Here is an 18,477-nt window from a genome sequence, read left to right as displayed (position 1 = left end):
TACTTTCATACTCTCAGAGATTCCAAGATAAGCTTTTATATATAGGCTTAAAATAGCAAGATTTTTTTTTTTGTATTTACTCTTATTCCAGTGAAAATGCCACACTCTGCTGCTGTGTTTGTTGTGACTATAGAGGTATTGCATACAAGCGTAGCTCGCTGCAAAAAAAGGTGATTTACAGACTAAGGGTAGAATAATGGCTGGCAATAAGCCAAATCATTTGCTATCTCACGAGGTGTAAAAATCCACTGGTTTACAGTGGAGATTTATCAGCTTACTTACCTAAGATATTATTATCTAGTCTACATACAAATGAAAGCAGAACTACCTGTTTTTCATTTTTCCTCTTGTAACCTCGAAATTACCCACTGCTATAAATATGGATAAATAAACTGATTAGAATGACCTGCCTAAAAAAAGGAATGGGATTTGTGCACCTAACAGAAAATCCAGTTTTCAAGAGTCGTGTTTTTCATTCTCCTGTCCTTGCTCTTCCCTCTGCATTCAGCATAGGCCATTGAGAAACTCAGAAACGTCCCCCCTCACAGAAATCATGATTAAAAGAGCAAAGATCTGAAGAGAAATGAGAGTATGACACAGGATACTGTGCTAATCTGACCTAGCATGGCTATTCTGACGCAATGAGAACTTTTATGTTACGTGTATCCCCCATATGCTCAATCACTCTGCATTTGAAGACAATAATGCACATCTCTGTTTTGGCATACGCCCAAGAAGTGCTTCGGGACTTTCATATCCCTCCCTGCCTCCTCACTCACACCCGTGACCTATATGCGAGAACTTCAGGAAATCCTCATTAGGGTCCTTTGGGATATGATACTAAAACCATTTCTAAGTTAATGTTAGCAGCTGCTGTGCCTGAGTGGAAATATACATTTCATGGGGATGAATATAAGAGAAAAATGTAGGTAGAATCAAACTGATCCTCACAGCAAAGTACCCAATTTGTTAGCTGGTATCGTGATAAAAAGCAAGATTTTTGTTTCACTGCCATACCACCTTTTCTTTAAATTGCAAGACACGTCTGCTGATGAGGTGAAGTGTGGAAGCTGTTTTGAACAGCAGGGGAGCAGATACATTAAGTGCAGTAACTCAACGTGCCTAACACAACACTATTTATGAGGGAGAGTCGTAATGCTCTAGGGGGTCAGAGCACAAGTGTCCACCCTGCAATAACATCATTACCTACAGCGCATGAAGGGAAAGGGAGAGACAGAAAAACTACTAGACCTAATGAGAGCAAAGCTGTGATGCCAGTTGCAACGACAACTACACAAACAGCAGGGATGTCAGCAGAGTTTAAACCACACTCCAAGAAAGGTGCCGTGAAAACGGCTCAGGGATTAGACAAGAGAAGAGCGGAAAGGAAAGTGAAGTTCAAAAGAACGCACAACTTGGTTGCACCTATGCCAATACGGCACAACATCCTGTCCCCATTCAAATTAATGGCAAAGCTCCCATTAATTTCCGTGAGCAGGGCCTGAAAAGGATACCAGCGGCTTTAGCAGCGAGTTTTTCCTCTTACAGCTTTCAATAAAATGAAGACTAATGACAACGGAATCAAGAATTTAAACTAAGATTTAATCTTTCCATATTCATTGTGAAAGGTGCAGATTTTGTTTCCTACATGCTGAATTGTACATGTCTGCGATTTCTTAAAGAAATGAAAAAAAAAAAACAAAAAAAAAACCCAAAAATAATATGACTCAAAAATCCTGCAGTCCTGTTCTGTCATTACCTGGTCTAAAATTGTACTCCATTCAAAAAGTCCACACGGAGAAATCAACCCTGCACAGTCCCACATGTGCATGCCCCTGCACACTTCACTTGCCCGTACTCTGGGAAAGGAAGTTATCCTCAAAACTGCCTGCAAAAGACCTCCGACACTGCTTAACTTTTAACAGGAATGCATTACTGCGAAAGTTTCAGCTGACAGACTCTGCAGGAACACCTATTATAGTGTAAAGTAGGCTAAATTTGTACAACTGCTGTTGGTTTTTTTTTAAATACAAACCTAATGAATAAGGAGTTGCTGGCTTGGTGAGGAAAAAGGTTAAAAAATTAAAGGCGTTAATGAGATGGCAGGAGCAAATAAAAGACAGAATTGGGTAGGAGTCCACAAGGAAATGGTCTCGTCCCAGAGAAAAGTCACCAAACAAGGTGAAAGAGCATAGAGACAAGGGTTATTACACAGCCCCTTAAACAGCAAGAGGCCCTGTCCTAGAAGGTTAACTGCCCTGTCTGGACAAAGACAAACAACTGACTCATCAACTTCCATTGAGCCACATTGCCTCCTGCCAGCCCTGCACAACACTCAAAGAGCCAGAGGGTAGCCCAAGGGTTGATGCAGAAAAGCCCTCCAGAGTGAGCACAGGCAGCACCGTAACCATCATCTCCTCTCCCTTCTCCTTGTGCAGCCCTTGTGCATGGAAAAGGCAAGCACGGCACGTCTCTTCAAACAAGATCTGCAGCAGTGGCGACTTCAGACTGAGGCCAGTGGCAGTGAGAGGAGACCTGAGGCTCTTCACTAGTGACAAGAGTCCAGCAAATTGGAGAGACTTAAACTGGGAGAGAACAAAGTTGGCTTGGGAGCTAATTTCTTGATTCTCCTATTTTTAATCTGAACTTGTGTATGCACACGTGTGAGTATATCTATCCACGAGAAAGAAGCAAAAAGATAAAACGTAAAGAACTTTTTCACTCCAGGTTTTATTTTTAAAATCAAGTCTTGGTGCTGAGAAATTTCAGAGTTGTTCTTTATGAGCTAGCTACATCTGGGGGACAGTCTAAATGTGATTGCAAAAGACTAAGGCCTATAGGGTTTTTTTAATTTCGAATTCATGAAGCAGCATGACAGACTGAGGTACATCCTAAATTTTTTATAGACTAAAAAGAATGTGAATGCTGCATTTTAAGCAATTTCCATTTTCTTTAGAGACTTTCTTTGTTTTTCTTTAGACCATTTTACTTTGTGACTTTCTGATTCTATTACTGATATTCATTTCCCCTGGACATGGTGTTACAAGAGAAAGCAGCAGTCAAGTTTTCCATAATTCTTAGGGGAAAATCCAATCTGAAGTGAAATTGTAGTCCGTTATTAATTATCCAAATCAAATCAACAGTGATCTAAACCAGAACATTTGCATCATTAGCAGTCCAAATTAACACACTTAGGAATATTTTACAGGACTTTCATCCCAGGATCCTAAATAAATTTACCTATTTTGTAATCTGCAAGATCAGCCTGTCTTTCACACAGCCGTATAAACAGGAGGGACTCCATGGAAGTTTATTGGGATACAACCATTCCAGCGTAAAACTAGCAGAAGTCAAGCTCCAAATTCGATGCTTAACCTGAAAAACACTCTTTGACCTGAAACGCTGCCTGATGCATTAAAACTTTTCACATTTAAAAAGTTCCCTTTTAATGCTGAAAAGTCCGCATGTAGTTAAGGACTTGTGTTTTAGTTTTTAGGATATTCTTATTTATGTTTCAAGTGTTTTATACAAAATTATTAAAACTTGAGGGTATAGGTGTTGGTATGGTTTCACTTAGCATACATCTGGCATGGCTGCCATAGAGCAGATTATGATCTTTCTTCATTTACCTACTAGAAGATCTACCTAGCTTGAAATTTCCCTCCTACAGAGGAGTCAGTAGCGAGTTCATGGGCGTGATGACAACTCTGCACACTGCTCTCCCCTTCCTGCCTGGGAGAGAGGTCATTCTAATGGGCATGAAGGTTTGCATTTCTGTAACTCTGGTATTCTCTTAGAATAGTTCCTTGGGATACTCGATAGAAAGCCAGAAGAAAATGGAAGTTTGGTTTTATAGCAAGCAACTTCAGAGACTTTTGTGGGCTATTTTCCATACATTCCCCTTACACTCTTCTTCTGCCCAATCCGTGATCATGAAAGTACAGCTACACTAGATCACATTCAGCAATAATGCCAGTGAAATTAGTTCCTTTCTGTATCAACATTCCAAAAATAAAAATCTGGCCTAGAGATCCATCTTACATCTGAAAACACTGACTATCTGAGTACATCTGACCACTTCGGCCATTTGGGCTATTATAGCTGCAGTTTCTGATATCACAGCATTTTGAACAGAGAAGCATGGAGTGTAATATCTCACTTTTACTACTAAATTGCAGAAACTTGAAAATAAAATGGATATTTAATGTGCGTATTGGTTAACAGTAATTTTCAGATTTACAGTCTGGCTATCCAACACACCTAGTGAGACATCTTTAATAATAAACTATTTTCACAGCTCCTAACCCCAATCATAGGATTGCCAAACAGGTGGCATTTGGTAAGTCAGGGTAACGCTAACTAACATGTTGGAAAGGTGATAAACATAATCAGTTCAGACTTTCACATCAAGTTCCTGATTACACTCTTTGGAGCACTAACAGCACCAAGATCCAAGCATATTTCACATGGTTATTTATGCAGAATTGTTACCACTAATGAAGACAACTTGTTGATTGCATACGTAAACCTGAATAAAGCATTTAACTATGAAGCTGGGTGATAGTCACTTTGACAAAATTGACCGAATCATGTGAAATTGCATTGTCATTTGTTTTAATGTAAGGGTAGAAAATTAAAAACTTCTTAAAAACTGTAACATGAGAAAATAATTACTGTAGTTCAGCAGTGATACAAAAATTCAGGTGCTCTACCTGTACTTGGAGAAGCGTATGCCAGCACCTAGCACTACATACATTTCAAAATTATTAAGATGTATGTTTTAAAGATATTAAGACATTATCAGAAAATACTTTTTTTTATGAAGGTCCCTGAGTAACTCTCTGTATTTATCATCTTTATAAGCAATACATAGAGCAAAATCTGTAGCTATTCACAGGATTCTGTATTAATTTAGCAATCCCTAGGACTTGGATCTATTTATGGAACACTAAAAGTTTACTGAAGAGAAGAACAAATCTTACCCCTAAATACAGCATTATTCCATAGAACATAAATTTCCAGAAAAAGCATCGCCGAAGAGCATTAATAAGTTTGGGTTTTTTCTTTGAAGTTGCCAGCTCTCTGTCCCACTCTCTGAAAAGGAACCGAAAAACAAGACCATTAAGTTGCGTGAGCAAATACATGGGTCTGACATACTTCAATTCACTCAAGTATATCCAAGGAGATTTAGCTAAGGTGACTAATGAAAGAAAGCTTTGCAGAGACCCCAAAGACCTGGCCTTCACTGACTTGATAGATCAATAAAAGTTCAAACCTAGTTCAGCCACATATTTGGCAGTTTTAAATACTCAGCCATACATCACCCCGCAGGGAATTAATTCATGAAAAGGTCACATTGTATGTTTTAAAGAAACCTGCTGTACTTAAGACCAAAGCACAAATAATAGGCAAATAAACGTTTTGGAGCTCTTCCAGTCTGAAAAAAAACCACCAACAAAGCATAAAAAATGTGACTTTTCTACTGCACAGCATTATTTTTAACCTGTGTTGCTGGGACAATAAGTTTCTATTCGATAACAAATTGCTGATCAGAAGCAATGCTATATACAGAAAGAATATGTTTAATCACAATTCAACTCATAGATTAAAGCACTCCTAAGAATTTCCTCAGCTAACTCTTTTCTCCATTTTTCAACAGAATATTAAATAATCAGAATATTCCATTTATAAACTCTCAAAACGCATTAAGCATACCGATGTTCTCAATACTTTCCACCAGTTTTGAATACGTATGTCACACTGCAATTAAGTTTAATTGGATTGGCACAACAGTGCAGACGTGAGCTGCCCTGGCACACCAGGGAAAGCTATACCGGAGGCTGGGGGAGAGGGACCGGATTTAGGCACTTGTATTTGTAAGAGTTAGTCCCAAGTGTAGCACAGTTTCCGAATTAGGACCCACTGAAATAGGGCAGAGAAGAGAGGAAGCCTAAATGAGGAAAGTCAGGGTATGATTTCTGCAGAAGTAATTAGTCTTTCAACAGTGGTATCAAAGGAAATTAAGAATGTTATTTAGTTGAAGACAAAAATAAAACAAGGTTTTACAAGGATATTTTGGGAAGAAAGAACAGCAGAATAGGGAACTAACATTGAAACTGTGCGTCTAGCCTCGCTAGTCAATGGCCAGATGTCACAGGTACCTGTATATAGTAATTTAGAGCATCTAGGTGATACACCTGCACCAGGCACCCCAGTCAGCTCCAAAGAACAACTATGTGCTGAATGAGGACACACTTGAGCCAGCCAATGGGTGCAACCAGCTTGCACCCAATGCTATTTAAACATTTTATCCAACAGCTTTTTAATGAAAATTGCACTGTGATTCATGAAACAAAGTTATTTCATGAATCTTTCATACCTTTCTAGTTTTTCAGAAAGATTATCAGCAGAGTCTGCAGAAGGGATTTGATAAATATCTGACAGCTCCAACCGTCGTCTGTAACCCTTTTTCAAAATTGGTTTTGTCCATCTAAGCAGAAGAAAAAAAAATTTTAAAAATCACCAGTTTCTGAAGTTAATTCTGGAGTTGCATTGTCTCACCCCAAATATTTTGTCTGCAGCACCCAAGTATGTCTATGTGCACATGCACACACATATACACACACACACAGTATGACATAATACAGTGCATCTCTGCATTATATTTACAAAACTATATTGACAAACATAACATTAAAAGAATAATTGCAAAACTGTTGCATTTTATCAGTTTTGGGGTGGGATCATGCCTCAAACTTCCTATTCAGTCAGTAGTAGACAAACGAACAGGGGATTGAGACCTTTGTACTGTATTTCCAAGTATGTGCTGTGTCTATATAAATGAATAATAAATCAGAACTACAGTAAATTGGATGTATAAGTTTCATTCCTATAAGACAGAAAATCTTAATATAGCTTGAGTGTTCCTTTGACAGCTTACATTGCAGTATGCACTTAACAACACACGAGATATTTCATGGAACTCCTCATAAAATCTTCATGGCGTCCATCATATGTAAATATTTCGCATTTCTTTTTTCAAATGTCCTGTTTAAAAATTTAACACCAATTTAAAGAGCATGCTGAATTAAACCAAAGCAGGAAAAAAACTCTAGAATGTCTACTCTGTAGAGAAAATCTTTATAAGTCATTACTAATTTTATCAAACAATTCGGCTCCTGAAAGGCCTATGAATCCCCAAGTGCCAACTTGTACAAAATTTTGCAGCAGGTTCTGTTCGGAAATCATTTTGAAAGCACAGGCCTAAAACAAAACATACACAAGCAACCATAAGAACTAATGGTGTATTTTGAAACTATTTGAGTTTCTGTTTACTGCCATTGCTAAAAAATATTTCCTTAAAAAAATGAAATGCCTGCAAAAGAAGTAGCTTGTGGTTGATTGCTGTCATGCTTCCACATGTAAACACTGTTTGTAAAAAAAAAAAAACAACAAAAAACCCACATGATTTATGATTATGATAAAAGTTATGATCTGCAAAACCTCAATCATTTCAGAATTTTTTGTTTTAAATTGTCTTTATAGACAACAGTTAACAAAATTGCAAAAGAAATGCAATAATGTTTCCCATGGTCATTTAGAAAATACAGTTTATGACATGCTTACCTGTATGCCTGTAAGAACATGTATCATACACACAAAGTAATCCACATTCTCAACTGCAGCCTCTGATGGTGCAAAGAGGTTGATACAAAGGTAAAAGAGCATCAGTAGACACTACACGAGTGCAAAAAGACCTTAGTACAACAGTCAAAGCCTATTTGTGTGCAACTGTGTGCACACACATGCACACTCTAACAATTACTTTAATGAAGTTATGAATTGTATGAGACACCAGTCTATAATCCCCATAATTCAGTAAAGCACAAAGATATTTCCCAAGTGAACAGTTACATCACACCCACGGCAAAGAGAATGTGTTCTAAGAAATTAGAAGATTATCCCTCATTTCTGCAATCGTACTACGGTTTCAGATGAATCATATGGGCTTTAGCTCAGTCTTTGACACCACTGTAGCTGAGAAATAACACTTCATTCGTGGTATGTTACAGCAAGGCAGCTAGTAGAGTCCACTTTGGAGATCATTGGTAAAACATTCATAAACTTTACTACTACTGGAAACAGGGGCCAACATTTTCAGGGATGTAATAAGATAGATCAGAAGAAAACTTTTGAATTTAAAATTATACTGTTATGTGAAAGTCTTTGATGACCACTGCAAATGACAAACCAGCTACTGATTTGTATTTTGCCAGCTCCTGATGGCAGAAAGGACCAGTTGCTATTGGCTTTGTGCACAACTTGTGGAGAAATGGCTAATCCTTGTCCTTCGAGAACAAAAACTCTCATGGACTGGCTTCACCAAAAATTCTGTATACGCAAATATTTTGGGAATGATAAAATGAATACAAGTTATGGGACACTAAACCACTACTGCAGCTAATGCAAGTAAGTAACAGTACTTTCTAAGCAACCTCTTTAATTCCCAATACCGTAGCTAAATAATAACCTTGCTGACCCTCTTAATAATGCTTTGAGACTGCAATAAGCAATTCCCAACTTGTCTTGACAAAAGAGAAATGCTTTACAGTTTCAGACTTTGTATGTTTTGGGAAAAGGTTTTTCATTGCACTGTTTCCCTCCACACATTTGATTTTATTTATACTTTTGATTAGCACCTACCCTGGCATTTTGCCACTGCCTGAAGTAACAAAACGTGACTGCATTTAGAAAGTGAACAGAGTGGCTGTTTTATGATTTGGGGAAGGCGGCATGCTTAGCAGATCTACTATACTCCTAGAAATATCTCTTGTTCTACTCGGTGCTTAACTGGGTGCACTTATCAGTGCCACATAAATTACATGGTCCCTAAACCACCCTCCTCTCCCAAGTCGAAAAGTTTGATACAGACTTGGTGTAGTCCTTGTCCTCATCTCTCTGCTCATCAGGGCAGCTGCAACTATGGTAGATTAACTCCTCCGGCCAGCTAAAGTTAGCGGTGCTAACACCTTCCCCCAGGGACCTCCTAGTCTGCAGCCAGGTTCCTACTGCAGGTGGCTGGCAGGGCTTGCACAGAGATGTTCATCTCCCAGCTGCCCTGGCCTTGCTCGGAAGTCCCACCCTAACTAGATCTGGCCAATTTGCAAGCTGTGCCAAGTGGCTTTGGGTTGGAGTGGTAACTGTGGGAGGAGTTGGCCTGTCACGTGCTGTTTGTCTCAAGGTAGATTTTCAATGCTGCTTGGGTTGTGCTGTCAAGAACTGTGGGATACAGTATATATTTTATTAAAAGGAGTATACTAGACCTAGAATATATAAATATCTCCTAAAACCAACCTTTTGCCAGATTCCAATAACATCCAGTTTACCATTATGCTCCGGATTCTTTGCAAAGTTTTGAAATGCAAAATGGCTATAAATTTATTTTAACTGGCAATGTAATCTGTAGTTATCAGTGTTTCTTTATCACCAGGTAACGCAGCTCAGTCAGAGTTTGTCAATGAATATGGCTCTTCTATTTTTTGGCTTAATAGAAACAATTTGCCAGCATTAATTCTGAATTTTTTCTTCTTGTGCTTGCTGAGAACGAGAAATTTCTTTTGAAAGGAAGAGAGCAAGGAGGAAGGGAAACAGACTGGCTTTACAGCATTACGTTAGCAAATGCCACTGGATTACTGGCTGGCATTTAATGAACTCTTTCACAGAGAAACCTGTAGTGCTGTCAGAGTTTTGCCACTAACTAGGAATGTTATTATGGGTACACACACATGAAACCCAGCGGGGGACAAGTTTCAAGGGTGTGCAGTAGGAAAGAAGAAAAGAAGGAAAACAAGTTCCACCTCTATTATTGATTGCCTGTAGCAAAAAATACCGTATGAGCTTGATATGTAAATATCATATACAAAACATACTGTTTTAACTTCTCTTTTGGTAGATTTCTAATGACCCTTTCTTTGGCATTCACTTCAGTAATATGTAATAGATTTCTTACTACAGATATTTCTTTCTCCAGCATATTCAGCCTCATCCCACTCAAGCAAATTGCACCGATAGGACAGATGTCTTAGGCTTTCCAGAGAGTATTAACACAGACTGTTAGCTTGTCAACAGGATTTGACTCTCCCTTAAGGCTGCTTTGCATGTCACTGAAGACAGAAGGAGTGTCCATGTTGCTAAGCCAACTGCCCAGATCTTCCTCCCGGGCACAGGGATTCCCCGGCTCCATCAGGCCCTTCAGGTCAAGAAGCACGGGGCGCTGGGACAGTGACAGAGCAGCAGGGCTGGGCTATCCAAGACCTGCAAAGCAGAGCAGCTCTCCTGCAAGCGTCCCTGATCAGGCTGGTACCATTTCAACCGGTGTCCTGTGCATAACACAGCAGTATCTACTGAGCAGCACAAAGGCGACCATGGCTTCACCTCCTTTTCTTACAAAGCATTGATACCTGTGCACAATATAGTTAGGCACAGTGCCTGCAGCTCCTAAGGAACTGGACCTAAATCTTGATGGAGACAGAGCAAAAAAAGTGCCTCTGGCTTTATCTTATCCCTTCTTGTAACAGTTAAGGGGAGGTGGGGCAGGCAACATAATCAAGCCATGGTTATGATGCTTTGGAGCCTAAGTTTTACAAGGTGTAAAGCCACAAATTCCTACTGACTGCAGGAAAAGACTGAGGTACCACATAGATCTCAGACATTCCCAAAGGGTCAAACCAGACTGGACTGTCAGAGGCTCTGCACTCCCATCCTCTCCCAAAAGATATCCATCACTCCAGAGGCAGAACAAATTGTAAATTGTTGCTTACTTTATACTGGAGGTGGCAGTTCTACTACACTCAAAACTGTTTCTCCAGAAGAGTGTCTGCACCACCAGCCCTCTTCTCTGAGCGTCCTGCAACACAGCCGTAAAGGGTGGCCCTAGCTGTGCATGATCCTTGCTAACAGATGGGACAAGTCAGCGCGCCCACGGAGCACAACTGCCAGGCATCACAGCCTAATTCCTATGCCTTGGTTACCCTCAACAGAGGAGCGTTGCAGTTATTTTGTTTCAAATGGTAACCTGCTGAAATAGCATGTTATATATTCTGGAAACTATATTAAGCCTTTAGCATTTTCCCCTTTAAAAACAAACCAATGCAACACTCTGAGCTCAATATTTACACATAATTATTGCAGGGCTTCAACAACAGAAGGTAAATGCAGACCCTACTAATTTCTGATTTTTTTTTGTTTTCCCCCAGATCCCCAAAATTAAGATTTAAATTTCTTCACTAATAAACAATTCTTCCCCACGAGGTGTTATTTGACATGGAAAATATTTAGCTGCAGTATCATCGACTCTGCCACTAGCTGTGAGCAGCACCATTTTAAGAATAATCAATGTTCTGCTGAAACCCTGGGATTTCAATAGCGAATCTTAATTAGGATTACTCCATAGCGATTCTTGGGGAAGGCTTGCCTTTTTATGCCCAGTTTTTGCGAAGTGACACTTGTTCAGGTTATTATCTAATCTCTAAATGCTTTTTGAGATTCAGATTTTTAGCAGAAATTCAATACTTTTTCCTTACAGTCAGTAAGATAGTCAAAGTGTTTCGGTTTGCAGAAGTACCAAGAGCTATTTTTGAGAGAAAACAAAGCACATTAGGGGTACAAAGATATTTAAGCTGCGTAAGATGCAAGGACAGAATACATTCAATGTATTAAAATCTGTCAATTGTTTAGGTACCAAAGTCAAGTGTAATATATGCCTCAAATATTTCTTTACCAAAAGGTATCAAAATAACATAGTGGTGACGATGTGCTATGAACAGGGTTTGCAAGGCTGTTTCAGCATACACCTACAGTGAGACTGGCTAGGAGAGAATGTTTCTTCATCTTCACTCTTTTTCTCAGTTATATATCCTATAGCAAGAATAAGAGAAAGATTTCTTTCTCCTAGTCCTTTGAAAGACCAAGGAACATTGCAGAAAGTTTGCATCAGCAAAACTATTGCAGAGCTATGCTATTCATGATTGAACTGAATTTTAAAATCTCCCAGATGTGTCACTAATGTGACAGCAACAAATTTCACCCAATTTAGCACTCCACTGTCTTAGCCATGCATTTATGGATACATTTCATAACAAATTAGCATACAGTTGCACATCAGGTGCAATGGCCCTTTCCAAATCTGTAATTTGTTCCAAGTCCAGTGACTGATATGTGGCTGGGTATAAACACCTTCACAAACTGGTGAACACATTTGTGACAGTTCAAACAGGGGAAGTGGAGGGTGGGAAGATTTTTTTGTTTGTTTGTTTAAATATCAAGTGTCAAAATGTAAATCACCACTACAGTAACATGGAATTAATCCTGAATTAGGGGCTGCTTCTCTTACTACTTGCTTTTTGCCATCTTCTCTGTATCCTGGTATTTGATCCTCAGCCTGACCCTTGCAAGTTAATGAGAAAATGTCTCATATCTTCTGATTTCCAAAACGATCTTGGGCTTTGAGCAAAGCAACACTGTGGGTTTTTTGGTTTTGTTTTCTTTGTATTTCTTACCTCCAGAGAAATAAAAGCGTCTCAGCTTTTACAGATTAACCTTAAACTGAGTTAAGTTGAAACAAGTTACAGTGAAATATCAGATTGACTCCAATACAATAAAGGTTCACATCATTTTAAAAGTTGAAAAAAAAAGTTTATAAAAAGATAATACCAACATTAAAACATGGGAATATACCTGAAACCAAGTACCTTTCCCAGCTGTCACTTAGGATTTTCTCCTAAGGCACAACCTTGCCCATAGAGTCAAGGCATTAGTATTGCTGCAGGCCACCCCAAGCACTGCCTTTCAGAATCAATCCCCTCTCCCGCCTACCCTCTCCTGAAGGAAGGATGCTCACCCATATCTGACAGGCAGGAGGGTTCTGGTTTCAAGGAAAAAACAATCCCGTTTCAAAATATGTCTTAAAAGCCTACTTATTCTCTCCTAATTTGGGGAGCTTCATGACAATGCAGCCTTGGTTTAGCTACTCGCTGACTGAAAATGCTCATGCAGATCCTTTTCCTCATGTGAGAGGGCATGATATGTAAACACAGCCTGTGAGTTCTTGCTCATCTCACCCAAGCGTACCCCCTCTCTCATGGAAGGCAGCCGAATTGCATCTGCAAGTTTACATTGCAAACTTTTGCAACACGTATCACTAAAGAATTCTTATATGCTACAATTTAATTTGACCTTTGACTTATTTATTTTAGAGGACATAATGTGGCACGTTATTACCCAGATGTCAGGTTGGCACCATCCTGCCCCCACAACCACTATACATACATATGCTCCAAAGCAGGGGGGGTGAAGGAAAAAAAAAAAAACCTGTAAGATAATGGCAATCTGTAGAACCCTCCTGCAATAAGTCACACTATTCTCACCAGTTTGAAAATTAGCATATTCAAAAAATTTAGAAATTCAGAGACTGACACTCTTTTGTATGAAAGAGGTGATGATTGTTCTCTGTAGAAATATTCTGAAATAACTTTGTCACACCAGAAATACCCTTGTGCAATTAAAGTCCTGGACAGGAGACCTCAAGCAGTCTGCACTGACTCCACCACACGCTCCCAGGACAAATCACAATCCTTGTACACCCCACTTTCTTCTCTACAGAACTAATAAGGAAACTTCTTTTTAGCCCATCCTTTGTGCTATCTGCTTAGACTTTAAGATCTTCAAAACAGACTTCCGTATCAAATATTTTCCAGCGCTTAGTACAGTAGACTTCAAATTTCTGTTAGGGCATTTAGAAGCCTCTATAATACAGATAATAAAACTACTTTCCATGCCATTGCCTACAGTATTAAAAAAGAATTCAAGGATTTGGATGGATTATTTTCTATCCCACCGAAATCAAATAAGCATGGAGGAGAATAAAAAGGTACAGACAGGTCTGCAAATCTTTCAAATGCTTGATCATTTCATTTTGAATATCAAGATGGTAAGTCTTCCTCCTGCAGGAGGAAAAGAAGCTTTACATATATTTCAGAAACTCAGATGCAACGTGATACAGGCAACTGTGCTTTAGAGGTATAAAGCAGCCAGAGAAGGTCACTGTGCTATGCAGAGTTTGCACTCCTGCTCATTAGACCAAAGATGCAGTATCAGGCTAAGCAAAGGACACAATTTAGCCTTATCATTAGAGAAGGTATTCCTGTGGCTGAAATGATTTCAGAGTAGGAGGCTCAGCATCCTTTCTCCAGTTCACTTCAAGTTTCATATTTTACCTTGGAAATATTAATAGAAGTCAAATTTTCAAAAGGAATCCACAACTTGCATGCACATCTTTGAACCATCTGGGGGCTGACTTTCAGAAGTACTGAAAGCTTGCCGTTTTGAACAGGTCTGAAGGGCTGGCAGACCAGTGGGTCTCCAAGGACCACCTGTGGCAACAGACAAACGGCCAGGCAGCCTCACGGGGCCATAATCTGTGCGGCGGCTGCATCTGTGCTTCGTTATCACTAACAGCCAGTATTTATGATTACCTGGGATCAGTGAAAGGCAGGTCCTCAGGACTAGCCCCATAAAGGGCCTTAAGAATATATTAGAAGAAATTTGCCTTGTATAAGTGTCCAAGCCAGCTGCCCAGCAACTGAGCCATCACACTGTGCAATTCAATCCACCTGCTCATAGCTGCCAACGTACACAGAGGCTCCCTACTCAGAGAGGAAAGATGTGCAAGATGCTACAGCTAGGTATTGATTGGGGGTGCTCCCAATATATGTTGGATATGACAATTTCCAGATACCTGCCCTCCGGAGAGAAATTTATAGACATGAATTAGGTCTTTAAGCTTCCTATACAATACCTGGGATTTTTAGGAACTCAAGACAGTTTCAGGGGAAGTTCTGAGCACAAATGTACACATTAAATCCCAAACTTCTCCAGGAAAATAGGCACATAAATCCTTCTCTATTCAGGAATCCAAATCTTAAGTACCCTCTTGGTATTAAATCCTAAGATACATAGTTCAAGGATAGAGCAAGGACTGCCTAGGGCAGGTCTGGCTTTAGTTCCTTTCTCTGAAGAGACTCAAACTAATTCTCATAAGAATGCCTTTCAAACCAGAAACTATCTATCTTGGTCAATGCACTCTCAAACTTGCAATTACGACTGAATTAAGCTAGAAAGAGTGAAAGAATAACCATGACTGTAGCTCACGGGCTAGGTACTTTCAAAACTTAAGTCCTGGATTCTGTTATCTACCCTAAAGACTATTAACAGACTTGATAAAAAGTGCCCTCGCAACAGAAATCAGGACTTGCAAACAAGTCTCTTTCTTACCCGGTAGACTACAGAGTCACTCTTGCTCTTATACTTTAAAAATGTAGCTGAGCCAGAGATAGAGAACTAAAACACCTTCACTGCCATACACTGGTAACACTGGTCCTACTTCCTAGAAGAGGTGAGGTGTAGAATTGAATTCCTTTTCCTACTCCTCCCAGCACACACACAGCAGAAGAAGGAATCCAACATTTATCCCCTACATGCTAAATTGTTCTTGAACCACTGGACAACTGTATAAAAAGGTGGCAGGTTACTTTTTCTCTGGTTTGGAAAGAAAGAAGCAACTAGAGCAGGTCTGATTGACTGAGCCCGAGAGAAGATATGGCACAAAAGCTGGCTTAGTTTGTATTTCTCATTTGGATTTAATAATGAATCAGTCACCGATTATTTAAGAGAAAGACATCCTTGCTGCCAATTTGGATGTAAAGCATTTTCTTATCTTGTGGCTTTCACTTGTGTCACCTTTTCAATTATTTCATATAATATTTGTGAAGAAACAAAGAAAGACATTCACAGTATATGTGGAAAATGCAAGTAAGCAGAGACTTTGTCATTCACAGAAACATCATTCCGAAGGTATTAGAACCATATTAGATACTTTATAGATGTACGCATACAATTTTGGCTGTTCTTACCCAGTGAACTGAATGTTTATTTTAAGTCTGATTTTTCTATGAAACAATGTTACCATAAACTTTTGTAAAGAAATTTCTCTGCTCTAGTCAATATTCATCATAAACATCTCTTTAACTTTATATAATTAATTATTATCACTTCAGTTACAGTCAGATAGCTGGTACAATATAAGGTATCATGCATGATAAGCACGATTCAAATATCATTTAATTGACTTAAAGACTATGATATTAACAGACCAGGTCAGACCCAAGGATAGTTAATTATGCACTTAATAAGCATGAACTGCATCTGGTTTCAGCCACAGGAACTTTAACTAGGGTAGGAATCAGAAGTATATTTCCTTTATCCTCTTGGGTTTTTTTCTTGACACCTTCAGCATCACAGGTTCTAGGAGAGCACTACTCTCATAGAAGCTTTACAAATAAATAAAACTAAATAGAACAAGTGGCTCTTGAGCATTGCAGTTAATATGCAGCCTTATTTCCTACAGATTTGTATCTTATACTTGACAGGAGCACTGACTGAAGCTTCTTCTATAGAGAATTTGTAAAGGCTTACACTCTCATCACCCACGCTCCCTGGCTCTAACAGCATTTGAGAGCAGGTACGGCTTCTTTCCCACTGCAGCACCACTGGAGGACACCTCTAGGATCCTCACCTTTAACTGGATGTTTGTAAAACTTTAGGAACAGATTACATTTGGGATCCTTCCCCACTATCACATCTGGCTAAAATGAGCCAAAGCGGGGGAGGCAGAGAGTGATTCATACAGACCCACTTCCCTTAAGAAACTTTAAAAAAAGGTCCAGGACAACCTGCTGAAAAGGAGAGCTATCCCAAAAGGATTAAAAAGTGAGCTAAAAGCCCTCAGTTGCTCAGGCAGAGACCTCATGCCAATGTTATGGTTTTACATCACGTGTTCCTATTTCAGTCACCACGTTCGCGTCTTACACAAGATTTCGTCCGTCCCCTCCCTGCTGTGCGAAAGACCCTCAAGTAACAAAAGGGGGAACCAGCACCCTGGCGAAACCGGTGGCATGTGGGCCAAAGCCAGAAAGATTATTTGCTCTTTCCAGTTGGCAGTGTCATTTCTAGCAATGTCATGTAAAACATGTTCAGGCTTCTATATTGTCTTATAAAGTACGTTGTGCCCAGGCATTGGTATTGGCTCCTTCTTCTCTTTTTATTTGAAGTTGGGAGAAATAAAAGGTGCCAGGGACTTTGCTTGTAAGAGAACACTTTCAAGGCTTACAAGGAACTGTTTCAGTAAGATCTTATATTACACTTGCACACTGAGCAAATGCTAAACACCCAAAAAGCCAAACAGAAGGAATCCTTGCTCTGAGAGCATTTCCCTCTGCTCTCCCCCACTCTGCTGTGTTTTCACAGTTTACAGTGAAATAACAGATTAAGTAGTTGAGCAATTTACCAAAGGTTGCTCAAATTATGTCATAAATTCATCTGTCCATGTCCAGCGAGGGTTTATGACACCTGACAGACAGAGCCCATTCCTGGTGCTAAAACCCCAGCAACAACAACAACAAGAAAAGAGAGATCTCATCATTCAGCAACAAGCAAGACTCCCACCGCTTTCCTCACAGACCTTTCCAGAGCTAAGTGGCGCCCAGCGCTCGGCCCCCTTCTCCGCCGAGCAGGGGGGGGAGAGGAGTCCCCGCCGAGCCCCCCGCACCGCCGCTGCCCGCCCCTGCCCGCTGCCCCGGGCCGCACGTGTCCCGCCGCGCCGGGGCTCCCACCTGAAGAAAAGTTTGGAGAAGACGTTCGCCTTCTCCAGGGGGGACCTCTGCATGGTGCCCGGAGCTGCGGTGCGGTGCGGTGCGGTGCGGTGCGCGGGGGACCGGCGGCAGCCGCTAGTCGCCGACGCCTCGCTCGCCCGCTCCGCTCCTGCGGCTCCCCCACCTTATCCGCTCGGCCGGCTCTGATGTCTCCGCCTGCCTCCTGCCCCTGCCCCTCTCCCCGCCTCTGCTTTGCCCAGGTTCAAAAGCAGCCGGGCTGGGGCCCCGGCCCGCGCGCTGCCTGCGCCGCCCTCTCCTCCCCCGCCTCCTCGCCGCGCCCGGCACCGCGCCCCGCGGCCCCCCCCGCCGCCGCCGCCCGCACCTTCTCCTCCCCGGCTCCCCGCCAGCTTTCGGCCAGCCCGTTAACTCCACCTGCTGACTCCGCTTCGCGAGTCACCCCACGCCGGGTCCCCACCCTCCGCCCAGCACTAAGCCCCTCGACCGACCGGGGGCCGAGGGGGAGAAACTACCCCTCCAGACGTGCCTTCTGCCCGCGCTCCGGGGCAGCGGCGACAGCGCAGCGAGGAGAGCCCCCCTCGGGGCACGGAGACCCCCCTCGCCCCCCGAGCGCGCAGCTCCCTACTGCAGAGCCTGCCCCAGCTCACCGGCCGCCTGCTCGCAGCCCCCTTGAGACCCGCGGGAACCGAAGCCGGGTTTAGCGGGGTTTGGCTTTGGTGGGTACCCGGGGCCCGAGCCAGAAGCCCCCGTAGCC

The 18,477-nt window shown here is 41.2% G+C and overlaps 1 protein-coding gene across 1 annotated transcript in view; it reads right to left on the bottom strand.

The window, feature by feature from the left end:
• The window catches only part of CFTR (CF transmembrane conductance regulator), a 92,101-nt gene extending 74,322 nt beyond the window's left edge, over window positions 1–17,779 (bottom strand). Inside the window, exons 1-3 of the mRNA XM_050906662.1 lie at window positions 17,727–17,779; window positions 6,380–6,490; window positions 4,983–5,094 (exon numbers count right to left, since the gene is read on the bottom strand). Of these exons, the coding sequence (XP_050762619.1) occupies window positions 4,983–5,094; window positions 6,380–6,490; window positions 17,727–17,779 (276 nt within the window). The remainder of the gene's footprint in view (window positions 1–4,982; window positions 5,095–6,379; window positions 6,491–17,726) is intronic.
• Between the last annotated feature and the right edge of the window lie 698 nt (window positions 17,780–18,477).

Source organism: Gymnogyps californianus, chromosome 1, assembly GCF_018139145.2.
Source record: "Gymnogyps californianus isolate 813 chromosome 1, ASM1813914v2, whole genome shotgun sequence".
NCBI lineage: Eukaryota > Metazoa > Chordata > Aves > Accipitriformes > Cathartidae > Gymnogyps > Gymnogyps californianus.
This window is presented reverse-complemented; position numbering and strand designations above follow the sequence as displayed.